The 14364-nt window shown below is 39.1% G+C and overlaps 1 protein-coding gene across 1 annotated transcript in view; it reads left to right on the forward strand.

Annotated features, from left to right (window-relative positions):
- csmd2 (CUB and Sushi multiple domains 2) overlaps positions 1 to 13119 on the forward strand; it is a 334540-nt gene extending 321421 nt beyond the window's left edge. The window contains exons 62-71 of the mRNA XM_056257596.1: positions 196 to 269; positions 366 to 477; positions 696 to 875; positions 1764 to 1829; positions 1970 to 2131; positions 3592 to 3704; positions 4689 to 4776; positions 6619 to 6751; positions 6857 to 7034; positions 11673 to 13119. Of these exons, the coding sequence (XP_056113571.1) occupies positions 196 to 269; positions 366 to 477; positions 696 to 875; positions 1764 to 1829; positions 1970 to 2131; positions 3592 to 3704; positions 4689 to 4776; positions 6619 to 6751; positions 6857 to 7016 (1088 nt within the window). The 3' untranslated portion in view covers positions 7017 to 7034; positions 11673 to 13119. The remainder of the gene's footprint in view (positions 1 to 195; positions 270 to 365; positions 478 to 695; positions 876 to 1763; positions 1830 to 1969; positions 2132 to 3591; positions 3705 to 4688; positions 4777 to 6618; positions 6752 to 6856; positions 7035 to 11672) is intronic.
- The last annotated feature ends 1245 nt before the right edge of the window (positions 13120 to 14364 follow it).

Consider the following 14364-nt stretch of genomic DNA (forward strand, 5'->3'; position numbering starts at 1 on the left):
GTTGAAAAATGTTGTGCTGCTTAATATTTTTGTGGAAGTCGTGACACATTTTTGTTTGGAATGTTATATTCATCTCATATATCGTATATACCTCATCTCAATATACCTACATGTGTGATATCTGAACTAGATTGAGTCATATTCATATATGCTATACACTATACAGGCACCATACTGTGAATTAATTTTTTACAGATCCCAGTCACACCAGCTGTTTAGATCCTGGCACTCCTCTCTTTGGCAACCAGAACAACTCTCAAGGCTATCAGGTGCTAATCACTGTAAATTAGGGCTGTTTTCAATACATCTGGAACTCTTTTTTTTCTCTTGTCGTTTATTGACTATTTGTGTGATTGTTTCAACAGATTGGTAGTTCAGTATTCTACAGCTGCAGAAAGGGCCACATTCTTCTGGGTTCCATCTCTCGGACCTGTTTGCCCAACCTCACCTGGAGTGGCATGCAGCCTGAGTGCATCGGTTAGCCGCAACATTGCAAAAAAATATTAGCCTGATTTTTCTGTTTGCATTTTTAAAAATGTATTAAAATAATAATTCTGTAATTATCTGTAGTGATGAATAAAGTAGAGCAACCTTTCCTGATTTCAAGCGATTTTATACAGTTGTTTTTTTGTTGTTTGTTTTTAACAGTACACCCTCCACAATGTAAGATTTTCTCTCTCCTTTTCTCTCCTCAGCTCATCACTGTAATCAGCCGGAGCTCCCCGCTCAGGCGGATGTAGGTGCCATAGAGCTGCCATCTCTGGGTTATACGCTCATCTACACCTGTCAGCCTGGATTCTACCTGGCTGGAGGATCTGAACACCGCACCTGCAGGGCTGATGGCAGCTGGACAGGGAAACCTCCGTTGTGTGCGCGTATGTACAAAATGCTTTACAAATACATGCTTGAGCCCACAAGCCAAAATATTTGTTTCCGTCTCTATTAAAAATGTCAAGAAAATGATCAATTGCCTTTGAGCATGTTCGTGCCACTTGCGTGTTTTAGTGTAGCCCATCTGCTTGATTCACAGATTTAATGATTTACCGTATTCAACCACTTTGTGATTTTTCTTCTCCTCAAATGTTGATAAATGGCCACGTGCATCTGTTTCATCTCCACAACTGGCGTGATCGTTGTGCCCAATTCATCATGTTATTGGTGAAAGTTCATATTAGTAGAGCTCTGATTAGCCCAATGAATTGCATTGATTTGGTTTTGGACAGCCCAGACTGCTTTAAAACATCCTCAGATAAACAGGGCCCATACAGTATTTACTGTGGCTACTGTGAGCGTAGAGCAGAAATATAAGATGATCAATTTGCTTTTTACTCTGCTAAAGGAAGATGGTATTAGTCTCAAGTTAAAGCTGAAATGGATCGCACTCTAAGAGTTGTTGAAATATGTTGCCGAAATCTTTTATAACAAAGCTATAAAAGCGAGGTTCTGGCCATTTGCAGTGGAAGGATATTAACAGCACCTGTGGGAGACCAGAGAGAGGCAACATAGTCTGACATCTAATAAAGCTGTTTTTCCCCACTGTCTGTGTCCAGTCATCTTATAATGTCCTGCGAAGTAGACTTCACTGGGTATTCAGACATATTAAGTGAGATTCAAATAATAGAAAATGTTCTGTCCGAATGGTATAGGCTACATCGTGTACACTACGCATATATAATATAAACAAGCCAAATCACATTTATTGACAGGTTTATTCTGCTGTATTATTCCACTTCCTCTAACACTATATATGACTTATCCCATAGCTGATAACAGACCAAGTGGAAAAACTGTAGGAACCGTGCAAGAGCCGCCCAACACAAAGCTACCCGGTACGTTTCACTGTCTACCATAAATTTAAATAATCTTTCAATGGAAGGCAAGTTAATTACAAATCCCCCTAAAATATTTTAGTCACTTGAATGTATAATAATTCTTGTCTCTGTTCTTCTATTCTGTGCCTCTATCTCAGTGCCAAGTGGGGTTTTTGCTAAGAACTCTCTTTGGAGGGGTTCGTACGAATATCTAGGGAAGAAGCAGCCAGCAATGCTTAGCATAACTGCTTTTGAACCGTTTAGCAATCGGGTCAATGGCACTCTCATGGACCACAGCGGAGTACAGCTCAATCTGGCTGGTAAGTGTCTTTTATTTTAACCTCACAACACTTTTTACCAAACACTCATTTGTGACGCTTCAGCAGCAAGGTAATGACAATGTTCTAGCTTGTACTGCCCCCAGCACTGTGTTTTGTGTTCTCTTAAAAGGAAAAGTTCAGCCAAAAAAAATTCTGTAGACTTATTCCAAACCTTTTTTTCTTCTTCCATAAAACAAAACAAAAAAAACATTAAATAGGAAATTATATCATAGCGAGGACCTCTACAGACCCTCAGGACTGTGTATCACAGGGGTCATACATTTCCTAAAATATCAAATAATTTAAGAATTTTATGACAAAGAAAGATTAGTTCAGGTTGTAAAATGGCATATGCTGCAATTAATCAAAAACCTAATGATATTTGTGAGTTAATAATTCATGATATCAAAATCTACCTTTAAAGTTTATTTAAAAATAATAATTTTGAAACAGAATGTGTACACACTAGGGGTTGAACAACTTCAGATTTTTTTTAAGTCAACATTTGTGTGATCAAAGTCAAGTCGACGTCCATTAGTCGCTGATGCTGTCATTAATGAACAAATAACCTGAACATCGAGCTGAGACACACGCGGGTTGTCTTGTGCACAGCTATGGCATGTGACACAGCACTGCACACATTTAAAAAAATTTATCAGTTTTATTTTTATCAGTTCTTTTGTCTTGAGTCATTATATTTCTCACAGATTTCTGCTCGTTCTAAATCAGATACAGATAAAGTAGCACAGTAAAGATTACATTTATATGAATGCATTAGTGAGAGAGCGATTGCATGTTGGCAGCATCTCTCTACTAATAGTGAAGCTGTGGGTTTTAGTTACTAAGAGAAATATGCTAGAACTTTTCATTTTCTAAGCTATTTTATTGATAAATCACAGAACAGTGTTGACAATACATTTCTGCGCTACTGAATGTTTCTGTGTGCGCTCGATCTGCACGTGATGTGCGAGCTACTGTCTGTGTGTGTGCGTTACAGTGCAGCAGCACATTAGTTTAGGACTGTCTGTGATTAACTTGCTTGTATAGTAAGCTGTTTAAATGCATTCACCCAATCAATTTTGAGCATCCAGATGGTATAATCAAACATTTCTTGTGGAGTGCTCTCAGAGTATGTATTAATTTGTCATTTTAACTGTTGGAAACGGAGTTTATATGTGGACTTCAATGATTTCTTATTCTGTTACGCCCTCTATAGGCCATGATCAGTGATTAGTCGACATCAAGCTTAAAGTGTCGACTACTCTGTGCAACCTCTAGTACACACACATGCAAAACCATATAAAACCAATACAAAAAGTACAAAAACCTGACAATTATGTTTTCCATTTTTAAAATATTTTTATCGCTATAACAATCTCATGACACTCATTAACACTTATTGTAGGTGCACCAACCTTTTAACAGCCTCATTCACATACACATCCTCTCCATTCCTGCAGGTACCTATAAGAAAGAAGAAGCCCAGTTGTTGCTGCAGGTGTATCAGATCCGCGGTCCTGTGGAGATCTTCGTTAACAAGTTCAAAATTGACAACTGGGCACTTGACGGACATGTATGTAAATTCCTCTTTCCGTTTCCTCTGATCTTCACTGCAGTTGTGACAGGAAGCCCTTGTTTGCAGTACATCCATAAAATCATTATCCTGATATGTTGAAATGGAGACTCCCTGCAGTGTGAAACGTGGAAATAATAATCATCGTGATGATTATACAGATTCTCCACGTTGTAATGGATTAGATTCAAATAGATTGTTTGCTTTGAAGATATTAAGCAACCGCAGATCAAATATTTAAGCCACGTAGGTGTGATTTAAGTTGACCCAGCCATCCAATTGACTTATTCTTATAGACTGGTTACTGGGAAAGAGAAGCATCTTGCAACTGATTTCAACAGCTTTGCAACAAGTTTTTTATGTTGATGCAAGTCCTTTCTACTTTACGGTATGACTTCATGCAGATGTAGTCTTCAGAAAGTCGTGGTCTCACTTTGAAAGGTACCTTTACTGTAACCTGAGAGTGCGCAAAGAGTACTTCAATACTCACAGGCTGATGTAAGGGCTCTTGTCTAGGGCCAGACCTTGGGCTGCTTGTAACTACTGAAACCCTCAACCACACACACACACCTTGTCTCTCCTGGGGATAGGAGAGCACCGACAAAGTTTTTCTTTTAATTAAAACGTCAGTTAAATCATTGCTGGGTAATCAGGGCCAGACGTCTCTACCCCCTCCAATGCACACGGGACAAGCACCTGGGAGAGTGTAATTAAAAGTGTGGGCCATGAGTGTGTGGCTCTTGTGTGTGTGTTCATGTAAGAGAGAGAAAGAGCACAAGGATAAATGAGAAAGCTCGTTTTCTATGTGCCTGTCTGTTTGTATTCACATATGTACACGTTTTATGCCTCAGTGAGGAATGATGGGGAAAGTAAATGTCAAACATAAGTAGTCTTTCACATGAGTGACACATATTACCTTTCAGTGGCTCATTTTTGACATTTTGAAAATTCTTTACACTTAATGTTTTATGTTTTTCTCCACAGGTGTCGTACATGCCTTCATCTGATTCATTTGTATACCAAGGCTTTGTTCGAGGAAAAGGCTTCGGCCAGTTTGGACTTCAGAGGCTGGGTATGTGTGCTTGTCTTATAGGACACTTCATTTGTTAAAACTTATTTTTTAAAGGGTTTGTTTCACCCAAAAATCAATTACCCCGCCTTATGTTGTTCCACACCTATAAGACTTTTGTTTGTCTTCGAAGCACAAATGAACTTTCGAATGGAAGGATCAGAAATCACTCTTCATAAAAATATCTTCATTTGTGTTTCGAGGATTAACAGAAGTGGTTCGGAATGACGTGAGTGAGTAATTGATGACAGAATTTGAATTTTGGGGTGAACTTATACCTTTAAGTCTGAACATCTAAAGTGAGTTTTTTTTTTTTTTTTTTTAGCAAAAAGAATGAATATTTAGGAAAGGAAGCAAGCGAAAATAGTGACTGTTTTCAAACAGGGTTCCCAAGCACTCTCCTCACTGATTGAACTAACATATCCACTTTCATGAACAATTTGGTTTTCCTGTTGAATTAAGTACACCTCGGACACCAAAGTGATTCCATTGGCTGAAACTGTTCAGTGTACTAGCTTAGTGTAGCAGTAACATAGCATTGCATGCTAGCTCACCTTATACCCTATGCAAGTGACTTATTCTAAATTCTCTGATCAGGCATTACAATGGTTACCCCTCGAGTTCTATAAAATCATACATTTTCGCAAAAAAATATTAGGTATTGAACCCTTTCAGGGGTTTATCTGTGTCAGATGGTTGGGATACTCAAAAAAAATCCATCAATCAAATTCCATCAAAGTCCATCAATTATTTGCAAATAGTTGCCTCTGTTTTTTTAAGCTGGCAAAGTATTTCAATATTGAATACAATACACACTTCAGCTTTTAAAGGGATGGGTTTCTTCCTTCTGCTGAACACAAAGGAAGATATTTTGAAGAACGATTGGAACTTTGGCACCATTGACTTCCATAGAATTTTTTTTTCTACTATGGAAGTCAATGGTGCCAAACAACTGTTTGGTTCCAATTGTTCTTCAAAATATCTTGCTTTGTGTTCAGCAGAAGAAAGAAACTCATACAGGTTTGCAACAACTTGAGGGTGAGTAAATGATGACAGAATTTTCATTTTTGGGTGGAGTATCCCTTTAAGCCATTAAAATGTCAAGTCTGTGTATTTTCCTCTATAATTATTTATTTATCAATGGTATGTTTTAAAATGATATATACTTCCAATGCTGTGCACAACAGCTATCATGTATTATAATCATACAGTTTAGAAAGAGAGAAAGAAAAACTAGAGTCAGTCTAAGTATCTTGTGTACAGCTTCTGGAGGCCAAACCATGAACCGTCTGTCAAATCCTGCTGTGATGGAAAAAGGTGCGCCTTCATTTATAAACGACAGCTGTATAGACTCCTATCCCAACATCGTCTGACAGATTGAGCAAACAGAAGATTTATTAATAAGAGGGGCTGTAGTGGAAAGAGCATGTGTGTGCGCACACCCATATTCCATAATTTTATGTTGCTTTGATGAGCTGGCTCTATTGAGTTAGTTAATTGAATCACCCACTTGCAGCCTTGATGTTATTAGGAAGCTTTTTGGCATTGTCTGATGAACAGGTGCACTGACACTCTCTTGTTGTTTAGGAAAGCTCTGTGGTCGAAATTGAAAAGTGAATTCAGAATGACTTCATCTTTGCCAGTGCATTGATATCTGTAATTAAAAAAAGTATTGTCAAGATAATGCAGTTTGACATCTCCCAAAATCTTGCCACATTTCGTGTATTCATTTCTTATTTGTTACATGGTTTTAAAATCAATTTGAACACATGCTTTGACCGAACTTTTCACTTGTGGTTAGTTATTGTTATTTCATAAATGGTTCCTTTGTATGTTATTTTACAGAGGGCCTTGATCCAAATGGGGAGAATCCAGGCTATAACTTTGCCTCCAATAGCAGTTCAGTGGCAGCAGCCATTTTAGTGCCTTTTATTGCCATGATTATAGCAGGCTTCGCGCTATATCTCTACAAACATAGGTAAAGCAGTTCACGAAATATGTATCATTCATTGTAAATTTATTTGTGTATGTATTATGAATCACTCCTCCAGAATATTTGTTAATATGTCTTGCTTACTTTCAGAAAAAGGCCCAAAGTACCCTTCAATGGTTATGCGGGCCATGAGAACACCAACGGAAGGGCGACTTTCGAAAACCCTATGTATGACCGCAATATCCAGCCCACTGACATCATGGCCAATGAGACAGAGTTCACGGTCAGCACAGTGTGCACAGCAGTATAGCGACCACTCTAGTCAAAGGTGAGTCTTCAACCAGAAAGATTCATTCTCAGTGATCTGCCTGACTTTGATTGATTTGTTACAACTGAGGTTGTGCAGCAGAGCCTGTATCTGTAACAATCTCAAAATTATTTTTATATCTATTCGGATAAAACCGGAATTTTGTAAATATTTTTTTTTTTTTTTGCTTCGGGCAAATACTAGCTATGACATGCAAAATATGTTAGCTAATAACCATGTTTCAGTTTGCCTCAGAAATACATTTTGGAACAGCCTTTGCGCCAGGAGCGTGTTTCCATAGGAAATCCATCAGGTTTTGAAACAGAGATAATAATTGTTATATTTTGAAACAGTATCCTAACTCGTGTCGATGCCTCCTTCTCTTCCCAAACTCACTGGTCTGTGTCCCTAGATGGCGTCCATCATATCGAACCTTATATTTGAACCACATATTCACCTTACGGTAGTCACTCCGCAGTTTCTTGCATTTAATGCGGCACTGCTCAGACGTTCGCTGGAACCCCTCGGCAGCCATCCTCTCAGAAACATGCTGAAAAACCTTTTCATTTCTCACCATGCCATCGAGTTCCCTTTGCACCCTTTCTTCACCGATGATACCCAGGAAGGTCTGCACCTCCTGGGTCGACCACGGCAACGTTATCCTGCGCGCCGACATTGTTTCGCAACGGTGTTGTGTTTTAAAAATGTTGTAGCCTTGTCCCCTTGTAGCACGCGCAAGTTCTCTGTCAACCAATCAACGTTCTGCAGTGAGTCTAGCTCCACCCTTTAGGTACCGTACCACTGTGCTAGGTACCCCAACGGAATGGTACCCCAACCATTTGTCAATTATGAGCTGGGAATGTTTTCTTTTTGCTAGAACTTGTTAGACATTTTTCTAGATTTCAGAGTCATACTGTGACCTTAGCATTCTGCATCCACATCTAACGTGCTTCATTAGACTACTGTACAAACTGGCATGGCATCAGAGATGAAAAGGTCATTGCCGAGTGCATATAAAATCTTGCGATGTAATAAGCCGAATGAGGACATAGACCTCAGGGAAAGGGAAAAAAGCAATATATCCTCACATAGTTGCTTTGGAATGATTTAGTGGCATCATTTGCTATATATTTCTGCTATTATACCCAAACTGCCTTTTCAGCATATAGTTTGTTTGAATGTTGAGTGGGGGAATTAAAACTAGAGAAATTGTACTTCTTATACTGACTTTATCGGGCTAGTTTTGCCCTCAGTCAAAATGGAAACAACAAACTGCTGAGGCAAGGGGATAAGGATAGAGAAATATTGAATTTTAATTTATTTATATCAGCTGTTGTACCCTTTTCAAAGTTGTGTATATATATATATATATATATATATATATATATATATATATATATAAATATATATATACACTCACCTAAAGGATTATTAGGAACACCACACTAATACTGTGTTTGACCCCCTTTCGCCTTCAGAACTGCCTTAATTCTACGTGGCATTGATTCAACAAGGTGCTGAAAGCAGTCTTTAGAAATGTTGGCCCATATTGATAGGATAGCATCTTGCAGTTGATGGAGATTTGTGGGATGCACATCCAGGGCACGAAGCTCCCGTTCCACCACATCCCAAAGATGCTCTATTGGGTTGAGATCTGGTGACTGTGGGGGCCATTTTAGTACAGTGAACTCATTATCATGTTCAAGAAACCAATTTGAAATGATTCGAGCTTTGTGACATGGTGCATTATCCTGCTGGAAGTAGCCATCAGAGGATAGGTATATGGTGGCCATAAAGGGATGGACATGGTCAGAAACAATGCTCAGGTAGGCCGTGGCATTTAAACGATGCCCAATTGGCACTAAGGGGCCTAAAGTGTGCCAGGAAAACATCCCCCACACCATTACACCACCACCACCAGCCTGCACAGTGGTAACAAGGCATGATGGATCCATGTTCTCATTCTGTTTACGCCAAATTCTGACTCTACCATCTGAATGTCTCAACAGAAATCGAGACTCATCAGACCAGGCAACATTTTTCCAGTCTTCAACTGTCCAATTTTGGTGAGCTCTTGCAAATTGTAGCCTCTTTTTCCTATTTGTAGTGGAGATGAGTGGTACCTAGTGTTGCTTTCGTCAACGAAAATTATGACTAAATATCGTCGTCAACGAACCTTTATCACGTGACGAAAACGAGACGAGACGCAACGTAAATGCTGGTCATGTGACGATGACTATAACTAAATGTATAATGCAATATCGTTGACGAATAAAAACGAGACTAAATGTGGTTTACAAAATAAAAAGTATGCTAAAATGTCTCTTCATTTTCGTTGACCAAAACGAGACGAGACGAAATGTTATTTAACGTTATTTCGTCTCGTTTACTTTCATTATTATTATGCAGCATTTCTGTTTCGTGTGTCACTTGGGGCTGCATCAGATCGCACTGCGCAGACGCAGGCGACTTCACATCCTCAAGCCCCACTCGCGGCATTATTTTGAAGATCCAGCTGCGTGAGTTACGGCTGTTTCACACATACTCCGTGTGTAGTGCGTATGCGGTGCGTGTTGCGGTGTGTATGCAGGAGCAGCACGAGCTATTTTGCTTTCACATGTGCTTCGTTTGCAGTGCGCAACTGATCTACGGCTGTACCACAATCACAACATTTATTCTCTATTTTTTATTTCAAATCAATATTTTTAGCCTACATCCATTATGTCGCGTTGTTGAGGTAGCTATACTGTGTAGATCTCTGCTCTGCTGTTATGCACGCACGCTCCTGGAGCGCATTGCCGGACCGCATCCGCGTGCGTGTGAGCGCTCTAACCATAGGCTCTACATGGGTGCGGGAAAAAAAATTCGGAGTATGTGTGAAACAGGCATTAGCATAAACGACAACAAACAAAGTTAAGTCTGACACAGAGAAAGGGATTCGTCTTTGGGGGAAAAAGAAGAAATGACATTAGGAAAAACTTTCATTTCATCATGTGTGAAGGCTACTTCTAACATGTTTGGTTGGTAAAATCAATATGATGTAAATTCAAATCAGAGCATTTTCCATGTCTGGAATGGATGTATTCTTGAGTCTATAAGGTAACAATAATATAATAAGATAACAGAAGATAAGATTGAAATGGGTTTGGCTTAAAGAAAATTTTGGTTTCGTCTATACTATAGGTAGCTACTTATAGGCTACTATATTGACTGGGTTAAATAGAATACTAAAAAGAGACTAAAATACAATTTTCATTGACTAAAACTAGACTATGTCTTTCGTCGACTAAAACTAGACTAAAATGTCATCAGTTTTCGTCGACTAAAACTAGACTAAAATGTCATCAGTTTTCGTCGACTAAAACTAGACTAGACTAAAAAGAGTATGAATGTGACTAAAACTAATAAAAACTAAAATGACAGCTTGACACAAAGACTAGACTAAAACTAAAATTAAAACAGGCCGCCAAAAACAACACTAGTGGTACCCGGTGGGGTCTTCTGCTGTTGTAGCCCATCCGCCTCAAGGTTGTGAGTGTTGTGGCTTCACAAATGCTTGCTGCATACCTCGGTTGTAACAAGTGGTTATTTCAGTCAAAGTTGCTCTTCTATCAGCTTGAACCAGTCTGGCCATTCTCCTCTGACCTCTAGCATCAACAAGGCATTTTCGCCCACAGGACTGCCGCATACTGGATGTTTTTCCCTTTTCACATCATTCTTTGTAAACCCTAGAAATGGTTGTGCGTGAAAATCCCAGTAACTGAGCAGATTGTGAAATACTCAGACCGGCCCGTCTGGCACCAACAACCATGCCACGCTCAAAATTGCTTAAATCACCTTTCTTTCCCATTCTGACATTCAGTTTGGAGTTCAGGAGATTGTCTTGACCAGGACCACACCCCTAAATGCATTGAAGCAACTGCCATGTGATTGGTTGATTAGATAATTGCATTAATGAGAAATTGAACAGGTGTTCCTAATAATCCTTTAGGTGAGTGTGTATATACTGTATATATATAAAGCACCTAATCTAAGCCTCAGACTATGAACTTGGGTAGGATTTGTAATTGGTTTCCCCCCTGTATCCCATGTATTTAAATCTCATCTGCTGATTTGAACCTGAAACGGCTCTGAGGATTGTTTTTATTACTTTTATGAATTAAGTTAAAAATGTACCTTGCTATTGCAGTGTTGTGATAATGTTAGTCTGATACAGTTGTGTTGAGCACCCCTCTTTCTCTGTTTTTTCTTCTTTTCACTTCTTTTTTTATCCATTCCTTCTGAAAAGCAGTTGCGCAGTAACCAACTAAAAGTAGCATTGCTATTAACTACAGTATCCTAATAGTACCTCAGCTGTTTTTAAAATAGCTTTTCCATTAATGGGCTACTTTTGAAACAAAAATAGCACAGTGTTTTGTTTTTTGCACACAACTGTTAAAGCCGAGCAAGTCATCAAAAGCACTGTTATTGGGAGTTGTGTTTCAGCTGCTTCAACATAGTTAACTACTTTTTTTAGTAACTTGTACTGTAGCTATAGTACATTTGACAGTAGTTTAACTATGTCTCTTGAGAAGTTTCAAAGTAGTTTCTCCAACACTGCAGACAAATGTGTCTTCTCTACTCTTAATTCCTTCTCTGTTCTCTTTCCTCTTTTCACAGGCTGGATATAGTCTTTCCCTCTCCACATAACTATCCCCATAGTTACGAATGGGCCGCACGGATGGACTAAAGAGGAGGGTTTTTTTGTTTTTCATTTGTAAACCAATTCCAATGTGACAAAGTGATAAACCTTGATAACAATGCTGTAAAAATGCATCAACAGAGATGCACTGATAAAGAACCACGTCAGTGTTTGCTAGCTAAAACTCTGTTCCTACACTCTTCTGCTGTCTCCTCTTTTTTCCTTCTGAGGGAACGTCCTGTTTGACTGTGGCAGCGCGAAGGGACACATGTGAAGCTCACAGTCGTCGCTTGCCAAAAAAAGACAAGAGGTACATTGTTCGGTCAAACGAGGCCCGCCCATTCTTACTCTTGAGGTAGAGGAAGCCTTCATGTGAACAGGAAGTCAAGAGAAGCATGTTGCTGGAGAAGCTTTGTTTAACTTTTTTACCTTGAGTTGTTTTCTATGGAGTGCGTTTTGGCTTATTTTATCCCATATCCACCTCGAACTAAAATCACAAACAAGTGCAGACTTCACTGAGGACACTCTCTCTGACACATCAGTTCCCTGAGCATGTTACGCCACACCTCGACTTGAAGAGGAATGAGATTCAGAGGCTTATTAGAAGACATGGATTCTAGCTGTAGCACCTCTTTTCTCATTCCAGCTTGAAGGAACAAGTGTTCTCGCACCATCTTATCATGATCCTGACTGAGAATGGACAGTCCAACCCTCCGAGCAGCCCAGCGGAGAACATGAAAAGACACGGTGCACGTGTTTATGTGTTCAGGGGCTTTATGAAGCTGACTTCACGGCCTCAGAAATGTATCGGCTGTTTTTTTCTTTTTCCCACACTGACAGAAGAAAAGCAGCCCACATTGGAGGGTTGGATTTCCTCTATATTACCAAGGAGTGGATTTGGATGTTCTGAGTTGGAGGTTCTTCATGGGCTGGGATTTGTCGATGAACCATTCACTAGCGTTTATAGATATTCCTGATGTCAGGCAGATTTTAGGTGGTGGGCTTCTGATGTCATTGAATGTCATGGATCAAATGATTTTCATACATAGATTAAAAAAGCAACACAGCCCTTGAAGACTTGAAGTACAGAGATAAATATAACTTGAAACATGTCTTTCATAACCAAGGGAGGGTCTGCTTTCAGTCCTCAAGTTCTGAAGTCAAGGATAAGGATGACGGATTTAGTCAAAAGGAGCCAACACCAAATAAGCGTGAAAATCTTTAATCTCTGTAGCTTTGTGTCATAATCTGTTTCCCTGCATATTCCTCCATGTCATCCATGCCCACACCACACTTACGATAAGCAAAAGGCGCTTAGAAATCACTCCCTAAAATACTAATCCAATGCTGGTTGTTTATTTGCATGCATTTGCCCCAGTAACTTGATGGGAAGGTTCGAAGATGAGCAACAGCTTGGGAAGTGTACAAATACTGAATAACTTGTATTTTGTTGTCAGAGTACACTATATTCTGGGTGCAGCATCCTTTAACTGGCCGGTGTTATTGAGATTTGTAATTCAGTTATTGAATATTATTGTCGCTGCTTGTTTTTGCATCATTCGGTTCGATTTTCTTGTCTTATGGCCTCTGTTACCTGATGCCGGCATTTACTTTCCGGTGGGCATTTAAATTCCTCCAGTTTGTGTGCTGTACTGTTCAGCTTCTGAAATCAATCTCTGATATAATTGCTTTTACAGGTTTATTACTTTTGAAATCGGTAGCCTATCATCGTTGTGTTAATGTGATATTACCCAGAGATTGTTTCAATTGTAAGTTGATCGAAAAAGCAAAGATTGTATTTCCCTTGGGATTTTATGGGCCAGGAGTTTAGCAGGTACATTATCTTCAACCTATTGACATTCACTTTATATTTACAAGACTGTCGTATGGCTGTTCTTTTTCAGGAGAATTTCATTTTGAATTGCTTTATCGGTGTAGACGTCATCTTAAAGCATTTGCCACATATCAGACATCATTTTGCTGCAGATTTGCATTTTTATGCCTCAGCAAACCTACAACAATAGCAATGCTGCCAGATTTATAGAAATAGCTCCTTTTAAAATGCTACAAAATTGCACTTGACACACACACACACAAATCAAGGCACAAGGGCTTCAAAGTAATCTCCTCTACTTCATTTTCACCTTTATATGTGTATTTGAACCCATACTGTTGTTGAAGTATCCAGGCAGACTGTGTTTCACACTTGTCCATCTGTTTCTCGTAACAGTGCCTTGGTAACGCTAAATGTGGTGTATCTAATCTCTTCTTATTGCTCCATTTTTGTTATTATTGCACACTGGTCAAGAGCTGCCAGTTGCTAGGGGAGAATTTCAAAGACGCTGCTTCTCTGTTTAGTCGAATCTTTGTTATTCTTAGCTTAAGAGAATCAAACAAATACAAAAAATAAAGACCAGCACCCTAAAACGTGAAATTAATTTACATCTTCACATAATTCCTTAGGTTAGAACCTGCACTTTAAGAGAGCAAGTAAACACTCTGTCTTCTTTGTCCTTAGAATATTCTTGTATTGTGAATATTATTCATTTTGCAAATCTATTGCAAAACCTATGGTACTGCTTTGCCAAAGTCAAAGGAATCAGCCCATTTCATATACATATAGAGAGAGAAATCAAAAGCATTACAGCATTTACGGTATTATCATTGGCA

Source organism: Rhinichthys klamathensis, unplaced genomic scaffold (assembly GCF_029890125.1).
Source record: "Rhinichthys klamathensis goyatoka isolate OS25496 unplaced genomic scaffold, OSU_Roscu_1.1 h1tg000140l_1, whole genome shotgun sequence".
NCBI lineage: Eukaryota > Metazoa > Chordata > Actinopteri > Cypriniformes > Leuciscidae > Rhinichthys > Rhinichthys klamathensis.